The sequence below is a fragment of the Oncorhynchus keta genome, chromosome 32 (assembly GCF_023373465.1).
Source record: "Oncorhynchus keta strain PuntledgeMale-10-30-2019 chromosome 32, Oket_V2, whole genome shotgun sequence".
NCBI lineage: Eukaryota > Metazoa > Chordata > Actinopteri > Salmoniformes > Salmonidae > Oncorhynchus > Oncorhynchus keta.
In genome coordinates this window covers 19,622,055-19,642,803 of record NC_068452.1, presented here as the reverse complement: position 1 = coordinate 19,642,803, position 20,749 = coordinate 19,622,055, and the positions used below count along the sequence as shown (strand labels likewise).

Genomic DNA, 20,749 nt, shown 5'->3' with positions numbered 1-20,749 from the left:
GTGTGTGTGTGTGTGTGTGTGTGTGTGTGTGTGTGTGTGTGTGTGTGTGTGTGTGTGTGTGTGTGTGTGTGTGTGTGTGTGTGTGTAAGCGTGAGAAATAGTGAGTTTTGGTGTGATGGTGTTTGTTAGTGAAAGATGGGTGGGTGTGGTGGGTGTGTTTGGTATGTGTCACCATCTTCAGAGGAAGTTGCTCTCGGCTCCCTTTGTGTCAGCTTGACTAAGGCAGGAGGTGTGTGTGAGGATGACCCTGCACTTTGTGTACTCTGTCACTGAGAGAGAAAGCCCCTCTACAGTGGTCTGTCCATCTGTCTGTCCTGTCTGCCTCACCTGCTCCACTCATTCTCTATGGGCCCTCTCATGTGTTACTCTGGGGTTTTAGTGTGTGTGTGTGTGTGTGTGTGTGTGTGTGTGTGTGTGTGTGTGTGTGTGTGTGTGTGTGTGTGTGTGTGTGTGTGTGTGTGTGTGTGTGTGTGTGTGTGTGTGTGTGTGTGTGTGTGTGTAGTATAGTATAGTAAACAAAGAATAGAAAAAAGTAAACAAACAAAGGATTTGACCAACTGGGGACATTTTCTTAGTACCGACAAGGTCAAATGCTATTTCCAGGGGGTTAAGGTTCGGGTTAGTAGCTGGGGTTAGTTTTAGGGTTAGGAGCTAGGCTTAGGGTTACGGTAAGTTTTTCAGGTTAAGGTTAGGGTTAGGGAAAATAGGATTTAGAATGGGACTGAATTGTGTCTTCCCACAAGGTTAGTTATGTGAGTGTGAGTGTGTGAGTGTGAGTGACAGAGAGTGTGTGTGTGAGAGCGAGGGCGTGTGTGCGAGGTGGTGTGACTAAGTGTGTTGTGATTCACAAACCCTTTACTCAACCTTGTATTCTGCCTTCCCTCCTCCCCGACGCTTCCTTCACCGGTTGATGTCATCAGTGTTTGCCGTGATGTCATCAGTGTGTGCTGCGATTCCTTAATGCTGTTGTTTATCCCCACCCTCTCCCCTCTCTCCAACAACCCTGGTCACATACCAGTCAGTATGATCAACTCCATGACAATCGTTGGTTTGTGATGACACGTTGTCCTGTGTGTTAATGGTGTGTGACCAGTGTCTGTATGGTTCTGTTCCCCAGGGGAAGGTGACGGGTAGAAGGTAGGCACAGAGGATGCACAACTCTCTACTAATTGGATTGGTGTTACATTAGAGCAGTCATATTTCCTGTGTTATAACAGTGTCGAAATAGTGTGTTTTAAAAGCTCTAGCTAGCTAGATAACAGAAAGGTTTATTGTCTTCTGAAGCGGCAGCTCTGTGCCCCCCCCCCCATCGCTGCCATTCACGCTCCTCCTCCCCTCCCATGTAACACAGACCAGCTTTACAGTGTACCTTTCTCCTCTGATCCTCTCTCTTTGTCCTCTCTTAGACTCAACCAACAGTGACTCAGCTAAATCTAAGGTAAGGTCTCGTATAGCCAACTATGCTGTTCTATACTTGTTATTGAACTTCTGGCCACTCAACGTCTGGCCACACATAAAGCAGAAGCTGGGGACAGTTTCACAGACGCAAAACAATCTTCTTCACGACCATAAAAATACTTTCAGAGAGCTGAAGCAAGTCACAAAATTTACCTTCACACTATCTAGTTATGGTTGAGGTTGTGTAAATCGTCCGAGCTTTGACCTATGTGACTTTGTTTTGCCTCAGGGGTCGTGGGGGTCAAAGCGAGACCTCACTGCCAAGGACTTTCTGACCCTGTCCATCATGTCCGCCGTCACCGGACGCAAGCGCAGGAATCGCCACAACGGCCGCCTCGTGGGCAGCAGCACAGACGACGACTCGGAGCACGAGCCAATCAAAGCCAGCCACCTGGGGGTGGAGGAGGGAGAAGAGGCGGGGTTGGTGGTGGCAGGAGCAGACACCGCCCCACGAGCAGAGGGAGAGGAGGAGGAGGAAGATGATGAGGAGGAGGAGGAGGAGGAGGAAGAAGAAGAAGAAGAAGAGTCTGTAGTAGAGAGAGTGAGAGTGCAGGTGGAGGTAAAGGAGGGGGTAGTTCCCAGCATGCCGTGCGGTGGTGAGAAAGAGAAAGCAGGGCAGACGGTGATGCTCCTCCCTGAGGAAGAGGCGGTGACGTCGGAGGTGAAGGGCAGGGCGTGGCGGGGGCCAGAGGACGCTCGTTCTATCGTCTCCGGTTACTCCACCCTCTCCACACTGGGGCGGAGCCTGGCATCTGAGGGACGGTGCGATGAAGCTGACGACGAGCGCAGCGAGCTGGTGAGCGAGACGGACAATGAGAGCGGATTCGCCTCGCGCTCCCTTACCCAGGAGAGACCTGAGAAACACCCCCCTGCATCCATTACACCCACACCCACACCCCCTACCCCGACACAACCCCCCACAACAGGACAACGAAGCTTCCTCTACACACACTACAAACCCCACCCTGTCTCCGCCACACCCCAGCACACCACCCCCACCCCCTCCACACACACTCAGGACCCTGGGGAGAGGAGCGAGGGTGGGGCGCGATCCACCACCCCCTCCTCCTCCTCCTTCTCGTCGTCCTCCACCACACACAGACTGCACACCCGGCCCTCCTTCAACTCCCACAAGCTGATCCAATGTGACACGCTGGCCAGGAAGAAGCTAAAGGACAGAGGGAAGACCAAGGCTCGTTCTCTGGACCTGCTGGACCTCCCTGGGCCTTCAGGAGAGGAGGAGGGAGCTGGGGCACCAGGGGCCCAGAGGGACCGATCCAGGACCAACCCTTCCACAGGGAGCAGCCAGGAGAGCCTACGTCCACCCCGGCCCAAAGAAGCCCTGCTGCCCAGCGAGGCTGCCTCTTTCACCCCCAGCGGGACAGGGCAGGGTCAGGGGCGAGGGTCTCTGGCTGACCAGGTGCGTGCGCGCCTGCTGGGCTCGGCTGATGACCTGCGTATCGTGGGGCTGAGGAAGCCACTCTCCCCGGAGACGAGGAGGAAGAGACGGGCCTGGAGAAGACACACTGTAGTGGTCTCACCTACCGAGACCGGCGACAAGAGGCCTGCGCTAGCCACCAACATGTTCCCCATGTCGCCGGCCACTTCCAAACCACAGGAGTCACCCCTCGAACCCCAGGAGCTTGACCCAAGACATCCTCTTCCCCTGGGCCAGAATCCCCCCCCCACACGCCGAGCACCAGCCTCCAGGTTCCATCAGTACCTGTAACTATGGACAGAGACTGATAGGCCTGTAAATTACAAGGCCTCTGGCCTCCCTCTCAAAGTCTCCCTCCCCTGAGCTGCTGAGCCAGGGTCTACTGTCTCAGAGGGTCAGATAGTGCTGACCGACCCCAGGTCAGTTGCATGACGGCAGTGAGTAGTGGACAGCAGAGCCACAGACAGACACAAGGAATCTTATGACAGGTCTGATCACAGTTTTCGGCCTCCAGTCTACTCACGCTCCCTTTTCATTTGTTTCAGCTCCGTTTGCATGGCAAAGGGAATTCCAGTATTTGCCAAAGCTTTTTTTGTGTGGTTTAAATAAAAAATAAAATAATGCTAAACTGCAATTGGACATTAGACAGACATTAGACAGACAGATAGACATTAGACAGACAGACAGACAGACAGACAGACAGACAGACAGACAGACAGACAGACAGACAGACAGACAGACAGACAGACAGACAGACAGACAGACAGACAGACAGACAGACAGACAGACAGACAGACAGACAGACAGACAGACAGACAGACAGACAGACAGACAGACATTGTTGATGTTAATGCCAAGAACTCGCCCTCATGCAGGCAGCAGACACTGTGTTGCTGAATACTCGGATCCTTCCTGTCCTCTCTGTTGCTTCCTGTCTGACACAGGAAGTGGGCTGTACTCTCCCAGTGCACAGGGAAGAGCATGCCAAACCAAGCCTACCCAGGGTTCCTCACAGAGTAACACTTTCAACAGGGCTGTGGGCTCTCTCTCTGTCTTTCTCACAAACACACACACACTAGCTGAGAGATCAGCAAGTACACTATAAGAAGAGTACAGGCAGTATTAGAATGTGAGTTTTGAGGGAGAACTCTGTCTAACCTTTGGCCCCAGCACTGACTTCTATATCAGTCTTCCTTAATATTCTGTTACTGTGACGACCACAGAACAACTGACTCTAACACTCCTCTAGTTGCCAACACACATAAATGACATAACTCTCTCACACACACATGCTCACACAGCAGTAGTGGTCTGTAACCCAGATGTTTGTCTGTCTGTACATATGTGTGTTTGCCTGACAATACCCGCGAGTATGTTTGAGTGTGCAGGTGTTTGTGTGTTGAACTATTTTGTAACATTTGTACAAAGCCTTGTTAAGTTAATCTTGTAAATATATATATTATTACATTATTATTATAATTTCTTTTGTTGTTGTTTCTTTTTTATGGTTTACATAAGTGCACACAGGTGCACCATAATTTCCTTCAAGATGTTACTTGAAATGTTCCCCTTAATATATTATTTTTTGTTTTATATACAGTGTATATTATATATATTTTTTGGTATGAAAAGGAATAAGTACTTTTATTGTGATTTGACTTCTCGCATCCTAAACGCATCCTAAAGAAGCATCCTAAACCTGACTTAATTCCCGTTCCTTGTTTCCTCATAGACGGCCTTTCTCTGTGACTCACAGTGCTATGCAGAAATACTTTCTCTCTCTCGTTTAGCAAAGATAGAATAACTCATCCAACATTCAAATTCTCCAGTCAAAATCCCTAGGTCGGGCCGTTGAAATGCCTCCCCATTTCATGGCTGGATAACATCCATTTCCGCATTTGAAGAAAGAAACGTACTCTCCCCTTGCTGACACTACTATCTACTTTATCTATTTTGCAGCAAGCAGGGCTTTATCTACTTAAGTCAGAATCATGTTTGTAAGCAACTCAGCTCTCTTATCAAAGAACGGTCACATACTGTACTCTCGCATCAACGTTATCATAACTGTCTTTTCAATTGGATGAAGTATTAGTTGGTAATCATTTGCTTGACCAAACCTGCATATGTACCAGAGGAAACATTTGTTTTCATCTGATAGGTGACATAGAAAGCGCAAAATATCGACAACATGCCGTTAAAACGTCAAGGATTATAAATGCAACCTGCATGGATACACAAAGTTACGTTTGGTATACGTCTGTCAATTATATTTGATTTGTTATATTATCAGGAATCGTTTTAGTGTGACACCAGCTGCACATGATTTTTCATGTCACATATTACATTTCCATAAGTTTAGACTCACTCAAGTGAATGACCACTGTGAGTGGGGTGCTTCAGAATTCCTGGATACAAATGACTGATTGCAGAAATGTGGTTACCATAAGTAGGCATTTTGGGGTCTGCTGTGTTTCTAGACTTGCATGCCATTCTCTTGGCCATGGTCCAAGATGAGTTTCCATTTCCCAAATACTCTTTATTAACTGTTCCTCAACCAATGTCATATGGGACTTATTCTTCGTGTTTGCCTGACAGGATTTTTGTCATCATTAAATGTAATTGACTTTTTGTTAGTCTTGTCTTACCTCAAGACTTGCCCTACAAGTGCCTGATTTCTGGGGTGTTTTTGTTCTGCAGTGAGTGCCATGGTCAGTCCTCACCTCCCCCATTAACCCTCATTATTCCAGACTCTCAAAGCCAAAAGCTTCAACCTTCACATCTAGTTATAAGCGTGTACACGAGCAGCCTCTCTGGGAGGCCATTAAGAGCAACACTGTGTCTGGCCAAGGACTTGTCTATGCAGTCTGTTTGCATCTAACAAGCACTAACAAACAGCAGAATACCTGATGCTGCAAAGGCGAGGGAAAGTATATTGCTCTCGCCTGCTTTTCTCGTACACCGGGGTTATTTCATGTGGACAGTGTTTTCTATGGTATACATAACAAGCTCTAAGTAAGGGTAATCAATACCTAAAACATGGGAATATAGTACCAACTCATTTGCATTAGATTTTGTTTGGTGAACTAACTGCATAAATGTAATCTGTAGGAGACATACAGCTGAGCGTAACAGAGCTGATCCAAACTGCTCATGCCTTCATCGAAAAGATAAATACAAAAATTGTGGAACATTCTAACACTCAATGTGTGTTTAGGTGTCCGTCATATCTTATGTTTGTTATTATGTCTGATAATATTTTGTACATATTGTCTTGATATGTAACATATTGTATTGCGTAAAGTACATTTTGAATTGCTTTGAGTAAACAATCTTATCAGAAAATGGACTGACTAAAGGTTATCCACCTGGAACCATTTTATTCGATGGCTTTTTTCCTTCAAAAGCAAGGTTATATGATGTAAATAAACAGAATTACGTTTTAAAATTATAATTTCTTTCAGTTGCTTGAAAGTTTTGTGAATGTTTAATGTCAATAGTATTCTGTTGTCATGGCTGACATGCTTCATTCTAGGCAAACGTTTCAGATATGTCATTGAAATGGGGCAGGATGTCAATCCACATTAACAAAATTCATTCACAGGTTTGTGAAGAACCAGGTTTGTGACACCACTGATTGGCATCCACCCAACGCATCCTGCACCACAATAAAAAAAATACTGTATTTTTTTTTAATGTATCCCCTCTAGCAGCGCAATTCACAGATTGATCTTGGAACTACATTACCCATAACTATTCTGGTGTAGAGCACTCAATCTTGCGCCACACTTCCCTACATGCGTTTTGCCTGCACCCAGGGAGGACCTGACAACTAGAAATTGGTGCAAATTATATCACTACAATCAATTAAGATTCCTAAAGTCTTGCATACATTTGGTTGTGTATGTATGTCGGTAAACCACGTTTGATTTGGGAAATTTAAGTGTTTAAATCTGCGTAAAACCTAGCTATCTAACAAGTTAGCAAATTCCTGCTAAAAACAAGGAAATCGTTAGCTTGCTAGGTGGCCTAGCTTGATAAATAAATGCATATTTTGACCAGCCATATAGCTAGTTACCTAACCTGCATTTTAAACAGGGACGTTAACAATTAGCGATTTAATAACCAACTGCTCTAGCTGGTTAAGCGATTTCATGTGCTCTGCCAAACGCGCACTTTGAACCACTGCTATATTTTTCAAATGCATACGGTTGGAAACTAAGCATGAAAAGGAAATAAACGTCCTACTCATTATTATCGTGTAGCCCTCGCTGAAATCAAAATGCTTAGCTGCAGCCAAATGGCTGCCAGTATGAACTTGAGACATTGGGATCAAGACAACGTCGAAAGAGGAGCTCAGGAAAATCCGTAGATTCCAAGTACGCCACGAGAAACGCTCGAATTAAATCATTTCTTAATCCTAGAACAATTTATCACTGCAATCTTGGTATTTAATCATAGTATAAACTTGCATAAGATGTATCATTTTGGAATAAATATGACACAAGTTTATTTGCAACTTTGTGTCAATGTTGACAACATATCTGTGTCTGGGACCAGGCTAAATGGGTCAGCGTTGCTTATCTATTTTTCATTATTAGCTTTCTTCTCTTTAAAGGGATAGTTCACCCAAATTACATAGGTTTCCTTACCATATAAATCTATGGACAAGGTATGGTAGAAATTCATGCATTGGTTTGTTTCACCTGGCCACTGTTAAATACGTAATAAGTAACTTAATTGAGCAACACTCAATGTTGGATACTTTAGAACGATTTGGACATGAAGAACAAATCATGCTAATATCATTGACATTGGATTTGTGCCACAAAAGTTTGGAAACAGTCGCCAGGTAAACAAAGCATTGATTTGTCATATTATCATACCTTGTAACCCTGCATATGGCTTTGTACAGCCTACTGTAGATTCAATTTTTTTTATTATCTTTTTTATCAAGGGTTACATTATGCAACCTGCATATGATATCTACAGTGGCCATCAGTCATGAGTGAAGCAGTCACAACTTACCTGATTTGGTAGTGGCTAATCTAAGAATAGGATAGTATGGACATATCTGAATGAATCTGAAACTAGGCTATTGAGCATATTCCATCACTTTACATCTGCCTAAATAGTGGAAAGAAAACGATCTAAGTAGATAGCTGTAAAATGGTTTGCAGATAATATCCAAACACTTATGTTGATCAGGCAAAAATCTTTATTTATCCCCTAAAAAAAACTAAATAATGTTTGTGCACATTTTAATTTATACATTTAAATTGTGGAAAGTCATTTGAAATTCTCAAAATAAGCATTGTTTGACAAATGTTAAATTTAGACAAACATGTCCTGCTCACTTAAATTGTGGGATAGAGTACTTTAATGCATGCATACCAGGGAAACAAAAACGTATTTCCAAATACATTCTCTTTATAAAAAAGAAAATAATTTTAAATATATACATTACTTATTGAAAAAGTTTAAACAGGCGCCTTTACAGTCCAAATAGAAAACAAAAGATAAATTATTGCAAAGCAATTTCACGGACTGTCACTGAACCGATTTCATAAAACTGCTGATAATTTTTTTAAAGTCCAGTTCAGTCTCCACATTTTACCTGGTTCTATCCATTTCTAGTCACCTAATGTGACTATCTGCTCCCGCTCCTTGCTCTGCTGGTTATGCGGACGCTGCTCACTGTTCTGCGCCCTCAGTCTCTCCAATTCACCTTCCAATTCTCTGATCCGCGCCGAATCCGACTGCGGCACCTGGCTATCATTTGTGATGTCTGGATTGGCTGCGCGTCGCAACCGGGTGTTCTCTTCCTCCAGGCGGGACATACACTTTTCCAGCTCCAGGTATTCTTGAACCAACTCTTGCTTGGACATGTTTTGAAGACTTTCGATGTGGTATTTCTCGTAGGTTTCAGAAAAGTCTCTCTGAAGAAACTCACCACCGGCGTTTCCAGGCCTCCCGATGCCGTCGCTGCCACCACCGCTGCCATAGTCCTCCTCCTCCTCGACATCGAATAGGTCATCCTCACTTGCGGTGTCCTCTGGGCGAGCACCAGTCCCCAACTGACGTCGGGGCCCACTTTCGGTATTCAGATCCGGTTCCTCTCGGTCGTGTTCATCCATAAGGAACTGCGTTGTATTGTAGGGGGCAACGGGCAACCCCTTCGCGAACATTTCTGCTCTCACTCGGGACGCTCGTTCTGTCTCTCGCTCGTCAAGCTTTTTCTTTTCTTCCCAAGACAGTTTAAAATAGGGCTTCCATTGACGCTTCTTTTTGGATGGTCTACGCCTGTGTTTCTTCTTGCCCTGGCGCGCATCTACAGCTGCCCCGGCGCCCAAAGAGCCAGAGTCGCTTCTTTTCCCACACTCGCCTTGCACTTGACTCAGGGTCTCCTCGTGCGGTCCATCTCCACTATTTCCGTGGGCTACGAGGCCACCTTCCCCGGCTGCATCTGCACCTGGTTCCTGGCAAGGCTGTGTTGCTGCTGGGCACTTAGGAAGTGCATTTCCGGCAACGAATCTAGGGCACACCTCCCTCTGTCCGCCTTGCATTTGCCACAACTTGTCTGAAGGGATAACCCCGCCTTCGCTCTCTGACTGCTGCTGTTTATCTCCATATCGCCCCCTACCGTCAGTCTCCAGACCACGTCTCTCATTGGTTTGGGGATGCTCCACAACTCTTTCTCTCCCACCTGATGGGGTATCTGAAGTTTTCAGGTGATGGGTCTTCTCAATGCTCGGTTCTGTCATCCTGGTGTATGCGGGTGGGCTGTTCGCCTTACAACATGTCAACCGTTGTCTCTGTGTGAATTAAACTAAATGTTATTTAAAATATTTTTAGATAACTTTTGCTAAGTATACTGTTTCTATGTCTTAATATGAGCAACATTTACTTGACAAGAAATGTTCAGCTAACTTTCGAAACGTTCACTATCGCTACTCTTAAAAACAAAGTTATGAATGGTAACACTTGTTACTTCGCGAATGATTCGTCAGAGCTACTGTAGCTAGCTAGCGAACTAACGTTAACTATTTCGGTGCCGCTAACACTCGTAGTCCTTCTCAAGTTCGTATTTCATCACCACAACAGTGACTGTCCAGTATGCTACTACAGAAGGAGTTCGCGGCTTTATATCACCTCTACCACTGCTAAGTGCGCATGCTGCTTTTCTTGACTCTACTTGTTTTGTGGGATATGTAGTTCCAATGTAGGTAAATTACTAGCCAGACCGTCCATGCCCAACTACGTAACCCACAATTCTAGGACATTTGTTGAACATTTAAGCCAATCAGATTTTAGGATATAGGACCACCCTCTCATTGCTGCTATTGGACAAAATGGCATATTCGCTGTTGCTAAGCTTAAATCATATTTGTATTGGTTATCCTGAGAGTCAATCAAGTGCACATTGGTCTCATGGGGAGAGCAGTCCGGGGCATTATTTCAGACGCTACCATGTATACATAGAGGGGGGAATTAGTGAATGTATTGAAGAGTCTGTGGATTAATTTTCATTAGTCCATATCATCCATATCCCACTCATATTGTATACTACTAGTAAATGATGACATATGAGTATGTCGTGGCTTTGATCTATTTCGGATTTTTTTGGGGGGCTCAGGATCACTCCCCCAATCATTGAGACAATCCTTTCTTTCTAACGATAATGAGACCGTCATCCTGAACAAACTAGTCCTTTTTTACGGACCGTGTAGAATAACGATTAACTATCGTCTACATACTATGTTCGTTTTGTTAATGCTTTAACAATTATACAAATATTTTATGTGGTTTCAAATAGTGGAAGGTTTTTCTTGATTATTATTTTTTTTTTTTTATCTCTGGTGCGGAGCGATATTTCCCTCGCCTCCCACTTAATGCGCAAGGATAAGAGTGTAGAACGACGCTAAATAAACTACTTTTTATTTATCGAGAGCTAGCTAGCTAGCCAGTAGCAAATTAGGCTCAATAGAACGGAACAACAAACGATGGTGAAATGTGAACATAACACAATTGCCCACATTTGAGAGTTAAGCTTATTGTCGACGGTTGAGTTACCAGTTGATTAAACGTGCCTCTCTCCCTTTTCTATATTAAAAACGACCTAAAGGCTTGCCGACTGAGCTGGCTAGTTACTAGCTAGGTTAGCTGGCTAGCTAATGTGCAATCTAGCGTCACATATCATGCATGTGCAGTGAAATATAAAACTTTAGAACCAAATATTGTATGGTATTGGCAAACGCATTGATAATCGTTGTATAAATGACCATATTATAAAATATACGCTTCTCATTACAAGCTGGTGGAAATCATTCATTAGCATGTGAGCAGTAGCTAGGTACCAGGACCAGTTACCGTATTAGAGAATCTTGCCAAATAATAACTAGCTAGTCAAGCCTTATTTTCATGGATGTTACCACAACCAGTTTCTAACTAAGAAAACATCATGCGCTAAAGTGGGAGTATCGGTGGAAACATAGTATTGTAATATGGCATCTTAACGTTCAAAACATGCAATCAAACTAAATGTTGAGCTAGCGTTGATTTGCTAGACGGTTAGTGGCATGTAGCTACTAGCTATGATAGCTGGTGGTTAGGTATTTTTACTGTGGTTGAAATAGCTAGTCTGTTAAATTACCCAATTCTATCTCTGTATTAATGTAAGCAGTATAGATAACGTCAAACGGTCATAATTTAGTAATTACCTCTTCAAACACAGTATATTTTTGCATAACAAATACAATGTGTAATGCATTATTTGCGAATCCCACCAAAAGTAGGCACACAAGACAACGGAAATGACAGTGTCTGTATATTTTTACTGATATGCAATGTCCTTATTCTCTGCAGGCAAGAGATTCCTCCCACATGGAGAGTGCACATCTCAGTGGCATTTCACATGGTGCCTACATGGTGTGTGATGGCTGCTGTAGACTATATTCATGTAAGCCTACTTTTCAGTGGGTAGACATCCCCTCCCCCTCACACCATAGACCTTTCTTTCAATCACATACACTCTTATCCTGATTTTTCTCCTAAATTGTCATCTTCAATCACTCCCCCTTGCTCTCTCTTACAGTCTTTTGTCCTCTCTTTCATCTCTATTATTTTTGCTCCATTGGTTTCTCTTAATTAAGCATCTCTCCCTTCTGTCCTCTTTTTTTCTTGGTCCTTTCATCTTCATTTTTCTTGGAGCAATTGATGAAAGAGTAGGCTATGCCCGAATGTATAGGCCCAAACGAGGAGGCACTTTCTCTGAGGCGCTATTCCTGTAAGGTGTCAACCTACCTGGTTGACCCTATAAGGGTTAATAGTCTTAGTTTGGTGTGAGGTGCTTGCGAGCTATACCTCTCAGAATTAAAGAGACTAATATACAGCAAATAAGCCTTTGTAAGTTGTGCTAAATACATTTCTACATTTGTTAGCAAGCTCACAAATACAAAAATGTACCACGCGCACTCAACGTAGGCTGATCAGACGTTCCTTCAGTCCAAGGCAAACTTTTGGCAGTTGGCAGATACCAGCCAAACCTGTGTATCTATCGGCTGCCATATTAACCATTATTTACTGAAAGGGGAGTGATTGCTGGGGGGACCAGGAGGGAGGGTAAGGTTTGCCAAATGGGGTAGTGGGTGTTGACAGAGGCAGTGGCGTTCAGTGGAAGCTCTATATGCCTGGGCAGGAGCACAGCAGCTCCTGGATCAGAGCCTCTGAGAGGATTATTGGACATGAGTTAATCTCTCACCCTATATATACTGCAACATGGCTGGGTACAATTGAGAATGGGTCAAAAGATCTATTCTATAGACATTTGGGATTTTCCCATAACATATCAGAGCCATATACTGTATTTGATAAATATATGGATCTGCATTATATTGTTCTATCCTTTGTCTCTGTTTTGATATTACACATCAAAGCTTACAGAGCCTGAATGGTTGTTCTAAAATGGATGCCTTTGGATCAGGTTATTAAGAGACCCAGTGCCGTTCTGTGAGAGAGAGAGAGTGAAGGCACTTATGCTGTAGGTATAGGTCTGTAAATGGCCTGTGAAACACGCCTCTCTCCCCTAGGCCTGGAACCTACAGCTGAGCTCGCTCCTCCTAATTATCCTCTTTATACCCTTATCGAATCCTAATTAAGTCCCAACCCCAGGGGTTTGCCACTGCAGTATCGCAGACCAAGACCTATTAATCTAATCCACAGTTAATATTCCCCCCGGTTTACTTACAATGACATATAGCACCTATTAAGTGGAGTGCCCTTCAAAAGCATTTCTCTTTGCACAAATTGACTTTGTATGTTAATAATATATGGATGTAGAAGAAGTAATAAATCATAACTTGGGTCCAGAGCTATTTGATCATGTTTATCACCACTGCAGCCTGGCTTTGAAGAGAATAGCAGGATAGGCTATAGAAATATCTTTGTCTTCAGAAGTAGGCCAGGCTACTTGCATTCTCTGCGATATTACGAAACGGTTTAATCATTGTGTCAGAGGCATATTCAATGTTATTCATATTCAAGGTTTGTGCACTTTGGCACTTTGCTGGAATTATTTAACTGAATTTGGTTGTAATAAAGCAATAGCCAGATTATACATTATTCTCAAAATCGCGGCTTTCATACTTTAGTATTTCCTGCCTACACCCCACCCACCCATAATGGGGTTGCGAGAACAGATTTGTACAACCACATATAACCGCTAGGTGGCGCCCAGTGATAAGACTTCGAACGTTGGCTGCAGGTGGGTGGTGCTGTGTGTGTCAGTGGATGGATGTAGTAACGCATCAACTAGTGTTGACTAGCCTGTGTTTGGAGTGCGAAACACTGCTTTATGCCACCCGTGATTTTGGACTGAGGAACTGTGCTAAAGAACACGAAATACATGCAGATTGTAGGATATAGGATTAATTGCAATTCTTCATGAATCGTGAATTATAGGCTAGACTATTAGATCGATTCAAATATCACAATAATAGACCCTGCCTATGAAATAGGTCAGTGAGATTGTGAAACTTTCATTTGGCCATGACCACATTGCCCCTGATACTTTCTGTGTTAAAAGAAAGTAGGCATGTGTCTGTGTGACTGTGGGTACAATTCATGATTTGATTTGTGTCAGTGGGTATAGTTTTCAAGAGTTTCGGCGCCCTTGGCTGGACTCAGATTACGTACAGCTTTAAATCGCGCTGAGAGGGACTTCACATGGGTATTAATTACTGTAGAGCGCTCTCCTGGTGACGCAACTGAGAAACACAAAACTCATGACTTGCGGAAGAATTTTAAAAAAATGGCACCTGCAATGGGAATTTGCGCTCCACCAATACACACCCCTGACTTTTTCATATCAGCCAAGAGAGCCACAGACAGGAAACTACAACGAAGCCGGCATTGGAACTTGCATCATGTTGAGCAGGAGCAAGAAACCTCCTACTGCCGTGCACCATGAACCCAAGGCAGTGGAATCCCAACCCAAGTCGCAGGACCCATTTAGGTAGCTGGGTAAGAATAGTGACTCTCATTGGTAAAAATAATAAATACAAATAGACCCCACCTATGAAATAGATCAGTGAGATTGTTAAACTTTATTTTGGCCATGACCACAATGCCCCTGATAGGCTGCAATGTTAAAAGTAAGGCGATAGCCAGGCAGACTATATGGACATGTGACAGTGGGTATAGTTTAAGAGTTTCTGCGCCCTTAGCTGGACTCAGATTACGCACTGCTATTAAATCATGCTGGGAGGGACTTCACATGGAAAGGGAATGAATTAATGTAGCGCGCTATCCTGGTGACGCAACGGAGAAACACACAACTCAAGACTTGCGGAAGAGTTCAAAAACGGCACCTGCACTAGGAATTTGCGCTCCCCCAATACATACTTCTGACTTTTTAATATCAGTCAAGAGAGCCACAGACAGGAAAGTACAACGAGGACGGCATTGGAACTTGCATCATGTTGGGCAGGAGCAAAAAACCTCATACTGCCGTGCACCATGAACCCAGGGCAGTGGAATCCCAAACCAAGGCGCAGGACCCACTTAGGAAACTGGGTGAGAGAATAGTGACACTTAGGTTAAAAACGATTCTTCTTCTGTCAAAACTACTTTCATTTGTTTCCTTGAATCTTGTTTAATTTTGCTACAACAGATATGAGCACGTAGTTCAGCTTTGCCTTTAAAAACAGTTCTATTTTACAACTGTTGATTTGTTTGACTAGTTATTACTATTATTTCCTGTGTATTTTGTGTGTTGCTCTGGTCCATAAGGGGAAATAAATCAGTGCAGGATAAGGTTAATGACAGTTAGGCTATTGCGTTCCACATCAATTGGCGTCGGTGCTTATTTTTCCAAGTTATCCGGAGGCAATGAATGTATAAATATGGAAATGAAGACGACTTCTCATTGACAACTTATAATGCAAGGACGATAAATTGTGAACAATATTCCTTGGCGTTGGCAGTAATCAGTTCTGCTAAACGAAATAAACTATTGCTTGAAATCCACTCATGCAATGGTCTTTGTAAACACACACACACACACACACACACACACACACACACACACACACACACACACACACACACACACACACACACACACACACACACACACACACACACACACACACACACACACACACTGTGTGAAAAGAGAGCTCAACTCAAGTGGAGATTGTGTGGGTGCTGACAAGTGGTCATGTGTTTGTGTGGTGTCCAACAGCTCACTGACCCACTTGTGATTCAGCCTCTCCACCCCACTCCCACAGATCCTCACGTACCAATGAACATCTCTGACCCTGTGCCTAGCTCTCCCACCACCCTCTCACCATGCCCCCCCTTATTGATCAAACCCCCCTTAGCTCACGGTCACACCTCAACTAAAATAGAGAACTGCTGAGGATGGACAGAGCACCTGTCAAAGTCCATGTAAAGCCTGGATATCTGTCAATCTAGACGACAGAACCATGTCATAATGTATGTGTGTATTTACATGTAACACGCAAGCTCCGTCTTCTTGTTTTGTGTATATACTGGCCATATATGAGGCCATATATGTGGTTATAGAAAATCTTGTCCAAACGGATGTAGCTAGATATTTAATTTAGCCAGTGTGCTAAAGTAGGAGGAATATCTGATTTCAAGAATAATGTTATGGATTTCTTTGCCACGAGCACAGACAGATCAATATATATATTTTTCTGATTCTTGTTCCATGGATCTGGTTCGTTAGTCCCAAACAAACACAAGCTGGGCATGAGAGGGATATAAATCTGTAAACGTTTTGAAATTGTGTCGATTACTGATTCCCAAAACATTGAAATAAGATTGCATGTGCTTGCTAACCAAACCATGTGATACAAAGTACCCTTTCGCCTCTTACAGCGCCAACAAGGGAAAGACATTTCAGCATCCATTTTGTGAAGTTTTTCTGGAGCTTGCGTCTGAGGTTGTAGGAACATTGTGTGTGCTTTCAAGCAGATATAGCGCCATCCTTCTCTGCTTATTTCAACCTGTACATCTGGTTCCTATTTCAATCTAGTAACATCTGTGCCTACGAGCATATGATCTAACAACAATGTATAAACCTTAGAAATATACTTGACAGTTTTTTCCAATACTATTCATTAAGAGTAGAGAAGAGTATGTTGACAAAGTAATGTTTCCATAGACCTAGTTCCCAGTGGCCATGCGTTTTTTTCAAATGTTAGGGGTCAAAGGTTTTCTCCAAATGTCATGAACCCAGCAGATGCATACTATCTGGCTGCAGAGAGACTGCAATATCAGCAACACATGTATTAACACACATCGATTCCTGTGTTTTGCCAAGTGTTGCAGTTTGGTATATTTTAGTTAGTACATAGCCTATATCTTTGTCTTTTTATTGTTGGACATAAAATACTGTAAAAAGACCGGCGAATAAGCTCCAAGTGATCTTGATTTTGGAAATCTGTTCCAAAGTATTTTCATGCATAATATTGAGATACTGTATAAGTGATTGTATACAAATGTAAACAAGCTTTAAAGTGATTATGTTTTAGTAATCTGTTTGGGCTTCTTGTGGTCAATTTGCAGTCCAATTTGCAGTAAATGATTTGTTATTATGTTCCGGCCCCCTGACCATCCGCTCAAGAAAAAAATTGTCTCGCAGCTGAATCGAGTCGACGCTCCCTAGCCTATATGATCATATGAGGATTTAATGAGCTGTTTGGGTGACATCATATGACATGACCTGCTTTTTGACAAGCAATTTACTGCACCTGCAATAACACCTGGTAAATATGTGTATGCGAGCAATAAAAATAGATTTGATAGGATCAACGATGTCTTGCGTGGTCTGTGGCATTTTCCCTTAGTTCAGAGTTAAACGTAACTCACTTTATGTGGTATAACTATGTGGTAAACCGTCAATGTCAATTAAATATCATTTTACAGTGGGGAAGTTACCATTTATGGTTGTGTATTGAGGATTTGATTTGCTGTAGTAGAATGAAAAGTTTCTTTCCAAAACACTATATCCACCATTTTTTTTACATTTTGTGTTTTTCCATCAGAAATGATTGCTTATAGGTACCTTCGTGTGTGTGTGCAAAACAGATTTTAGATTTTTAATTAATCAATCTCTCCAGATGAAATCTCGCGTCTTGTGACGGCCGGCCGCCCAACAACCTGCCCGCTTGACCCTATCCCCTCCTCTCTTCTCCAGACCATTTCCGGAGACCTTCTCCCTTACCTCACCTCGCTCATCAACTCATCCCTGACCGCTGGCTACGTCCCTCCCGTCTTCAAGAGAGCGAGAGTTGCACCCCTTCTGAAAAAACCTACACTCGATCCCTCCGATGTCAACAACTACAGACCAGTATCCCTTCTCTCTTTTCTCTCCAAAACTCTTGAGCGTGCCGTCCTTGGCCAGCTCTACCGCTATCTCTCTCAGAATGACCTTCTTGATCCAAACCAGTCAGGTTTCAAGACTAGTCATTCAACTGAGACTGCTCTTCTCTGTATCACGGAGGCGCTCCGCACTGCTAAAGCTAACTCTCTCTCCTCTGCTCTCATCCTTCTAGACCTATCGGCTGCCTTCGATACTGTGAACCATCAGATCCTCCTCTCCACCCTCTCCGAGTTGGGCATCTCCGGCGCGGCCCACGCTTTGCGTCCTACCTGACAGGTCGCTCCTACCAGGTGGCGTGGCGAGAATCTGTCTCCTCACCACGCGCTCTCACCACTGGTGTCCCCCAGGGCTCTGTTCTAGGCCCTCTCTTATTCTCGCTATACACCAAGTCACTTGGCTCTGTCATAACCTCACATGGTCTCTCCTATCATTGCTATGCAGACGACACACAATTAATCTTCTCCTTTCCCCCTTCTGATGACCAGGTGGCGATCGCATCTCTGCATGTCTGGCAGACATATCAGTGTGGATGACGGATCACCACCTCAAGCTGAACCTCAGCAAGACGGAGCTCCTCTTCCTCCCGGGAAGGACTGCCCGTTCCATGATCTCGCCATCACGGTTGACAACTCCATTGTGTCCTCCTCCCAGAGCGCTAAGAACCTTGGCGTGATCCTGGACAACACCCTGACGTTCTCAACTAACATCAAGGCGGTGTCCCGTTCCTGTATTCATGCTCTACAACATCCGCAGAGTACGACCCTGCCTCACACAGGAAGCGGCGCAGGTCCTAATCCAGGCACTTGTCATCTCCCGTCTTGATTACTGCAACTCGCTGTTGGCTGGGCTCCCTGCCTGTGCCATTAAACCCCTACAACTCATCCAGAACGCCGCAGCCCGTCTGGTGTTCATTCCCAAGTTCTCTCACGTCACCCCGCTCCTCCGCTCTCTCCACTGGCTTCCAGTTGAAGCTCGCATCCGCTACAAGACCATGGTGCTCGCCTTGTGAGGGGAACGGCACCTCAGTACCTCCAGGCTCTGATCAGGCCCTACACCCAAACAAGGGCACTGCGTTCATCCACCTCTGGCCTGCTCGCCTCCCTACCACTGAGGAAGTACAGTTCCCGCTCAGCCCAGTCAAAACTGTTCGCTGCTCTGGCCCCCAATGGTGGAACAAACTCCCTCACGACGCCAGGACAGCGGAGTCAATCACCACCTTCCGGAGACACCTGAAACCCCACCTCTTCAAGGAATACCTAGGATAGGGTAAGTAAGGGTAGGTAATCCTTCTCCCCCAACAAGATTTAGATGCAAGTGGCTGTTCCACTGGTTGTCATAAGGTGTATGCACCAATTTGTAAGTCATAAGAGCGTCTGCTAAATTAAATGTAATGTGTATGAAAAGGTTTTTTTTTTTTGCCAAACACTATATTTGTTGTTTAGCTGGAATGGAATGTTCGTATATGTGATATATATATATACCGTGCCTTCGGAAAGTATTCAGACCCCTTTACCTTTTCCACATTTTGTTATGTTACATACAGCCTTATTTATTTTTTTGACATTTTTGCAAATTTATTAAAAATAAAGAACAAGAATACTTTATTTACGTAAGTATTCAGACCCTTTGAAATGAGACTCAAAATTGAGCTCAGGTGCATCCTGTTTCTGTTGATCATCCTTAAGACGTTTCTACAACTTGATTGGGCGTCCACCTGTGGTAAATTCAATTGATTGGACATGATTTGGAAAGGCACACACCTGTCTATATAAGGTCCCACAGTTGACAGTGCATGTTAGAGCAAAAACCAAGCCATGAGGTTGAAGGAATTGTCCGTAATTGTGTTGAGGCACAGTTCTGGGGAAGGGTACCAAAACATTTCTGCTTCATTGAAGGTCCTTGAGCACAGTTGCCTCCATCATTCTTAAATGGAAGAAGTTTGGAACCACCAAGACTCTTCCTAGAGCTGGCTGCCCAGCCAACTGAGCAATCGGGGGAGAAGGACCATGGTCAGGGAGGTGACCAAAAACCCGATGGTTACTCTGACAGAGCTCGAGAGTTCCTCTGTGGAGATGGGAGAACCATCCAGAAGGACAACCAGATCTGCAGCACACGGAAGCCACTCCTCAGTTAAAGGCACATGACAACCCACTTGGAGTTTGCCAAAAGGCACCTAAAGACTCTCAGACCATGAGAAACAAGATTCTCTGGTCTGATGATACCAAGATTGAACTCTTTGGCCTGAATGCCAAGCGTCACGTCTGGAGGAAACCTGGCACCATCCCTATGGTGAAGCATGGTGGTGGCAGCATCATGCTGTGGGGATGTTTTTCAGCGGCAGGGACTGGGAGACTAGTCAGGATTGAGGCAAAGATGAACGGAGCAAAGTACAGAAAGATTATTGATGAAATCCTGCTCCAGACCGCTCAGGGCCTCAGACTGGGGCAAAGGTTCACCTTCCAACAGGACAACGACCCTAAGCGCACAGCCAAGACAATGCAGGAGAGGCTTCGGTACAAGTCTCTGAATGTCCTTGAGGGGCCCAGCCAGAGCCCGAACTTGAACCCAATCGATCATCTCTGGGGAAAGTTTAAAAAATAGCTGTGCAGCAATGCTACCCATCCAACCTGACAGAGCTTGAGAGGATCTGCAGAGAAGAATGGAAGAAACACCCCAAATACAGGTGTGCCAAGCTTGTAGCGTCTTGATGCTGTATTCACTGCCAAAGGTGCTTCAACAGAGTAAAGGGTCTGAATACTTATGTAAATGTGATATTTCAGTTTTTTATTTTCAAAACGTTTATTTAGAATAAGGCTGTAATGTAACAAAATGTGGAAAAAGTCAAGGGGTCTGAATACATTCCAAATGCTCTATATTTCAAACAAATACATGTCTGTCATTGAACGATCCCATGCCATGATTAGATAGTGGAACAAAAAAACATT

At 44.1% G+C, this 20,749-nt stretch overlaps 3 protein-coding genes across 13 annotated transcripts in view; 2 read left to right on the top strand and 1 right to left on the bottom strand.

Moving 5' to 3' along the window:
- LOC118365768 (rho GTPase-activating protein 23-like) overlaps window positions 1-7,147 on the top strand; it is a 47,587-nt gene extending 40,440 nt beyond the window's left edge. For 8 of the 10 annotated variants that reach the window (XM_052490816.1, XM_052490811.1, XM_052490814.1 and 5 more), the window contains 2 exons: window positions 1,407-1,438; window positions 1,688-7,147. In XM_052490816.1, coding sequence (XP_052346776.1) covers window positions 1,407-1,438; window positions 1,688-3,187 — 1,532 coding nt within the window. In that variant the 3' untranslated portion in view covers window positions 3,188-7,147. Of the gene's footprint in view, window positions 1-1,406; window positions 1,439-1,687 lie in introns of those variants that run through there. The other 2 variants (XM_052490818.1, XR_008088512.1) reach the window with 2 other exon arrangements.
- A 941-nt stretch (window positions 7,148-8,088) lies between these two features.
- LOC118365236 (protein HEXIM1-like) lies at window positions 8,089-10,026 on the bottom strand. The gene has a single exon (XM_035747283.2). It carries the CDS (start codon window positions 9,655-9,657, stop codon window positions 8,527-8,529), a length of 1,131 nt encoding a protein of 376 aa, XP_035603176.1. The 5' UTR covers window positions 9,658-10,026; the 3' UTR covers window positions 8,089-8,526.
- Window positions 10,027-14,146: 4,120 nt separating this feature from the next.
- The window catches only part of LOC118365235 (1-phosphatidylinositol 4,5-bisphosphate phosphodiesterase delta-3-A-like), a 29,063-nt gene continuing 22,460 nt past the window's right edge, over window positions 14,147-20,749 (top strand). Inside the window, exon 1 of one of the 2 annotated variants that reach the window (XM_052490826.1) lies at window positions 14,147-14,413. Coding sequence is in view for 1 of the 2 variants with exons in the window: in XM_052490825.1 (XP_052346785.1) it covers window positions 14,869-14,965 (97 nt within the window). In the remaining variant the exon portion in view is untranslated. The other variant, XM_052490825.1, reaches the window with a different exon arrangement.

Bases quoted from the DNA above. Each gene is read 5' to 3' on its own strand.
- LOC118365236 (XM_035747283.2), bottom strand. From the start codon at position 9,657: ATGACAGAACCGAGCATTGAGAAGACCCATCACCTGAAAACTTCAGAT.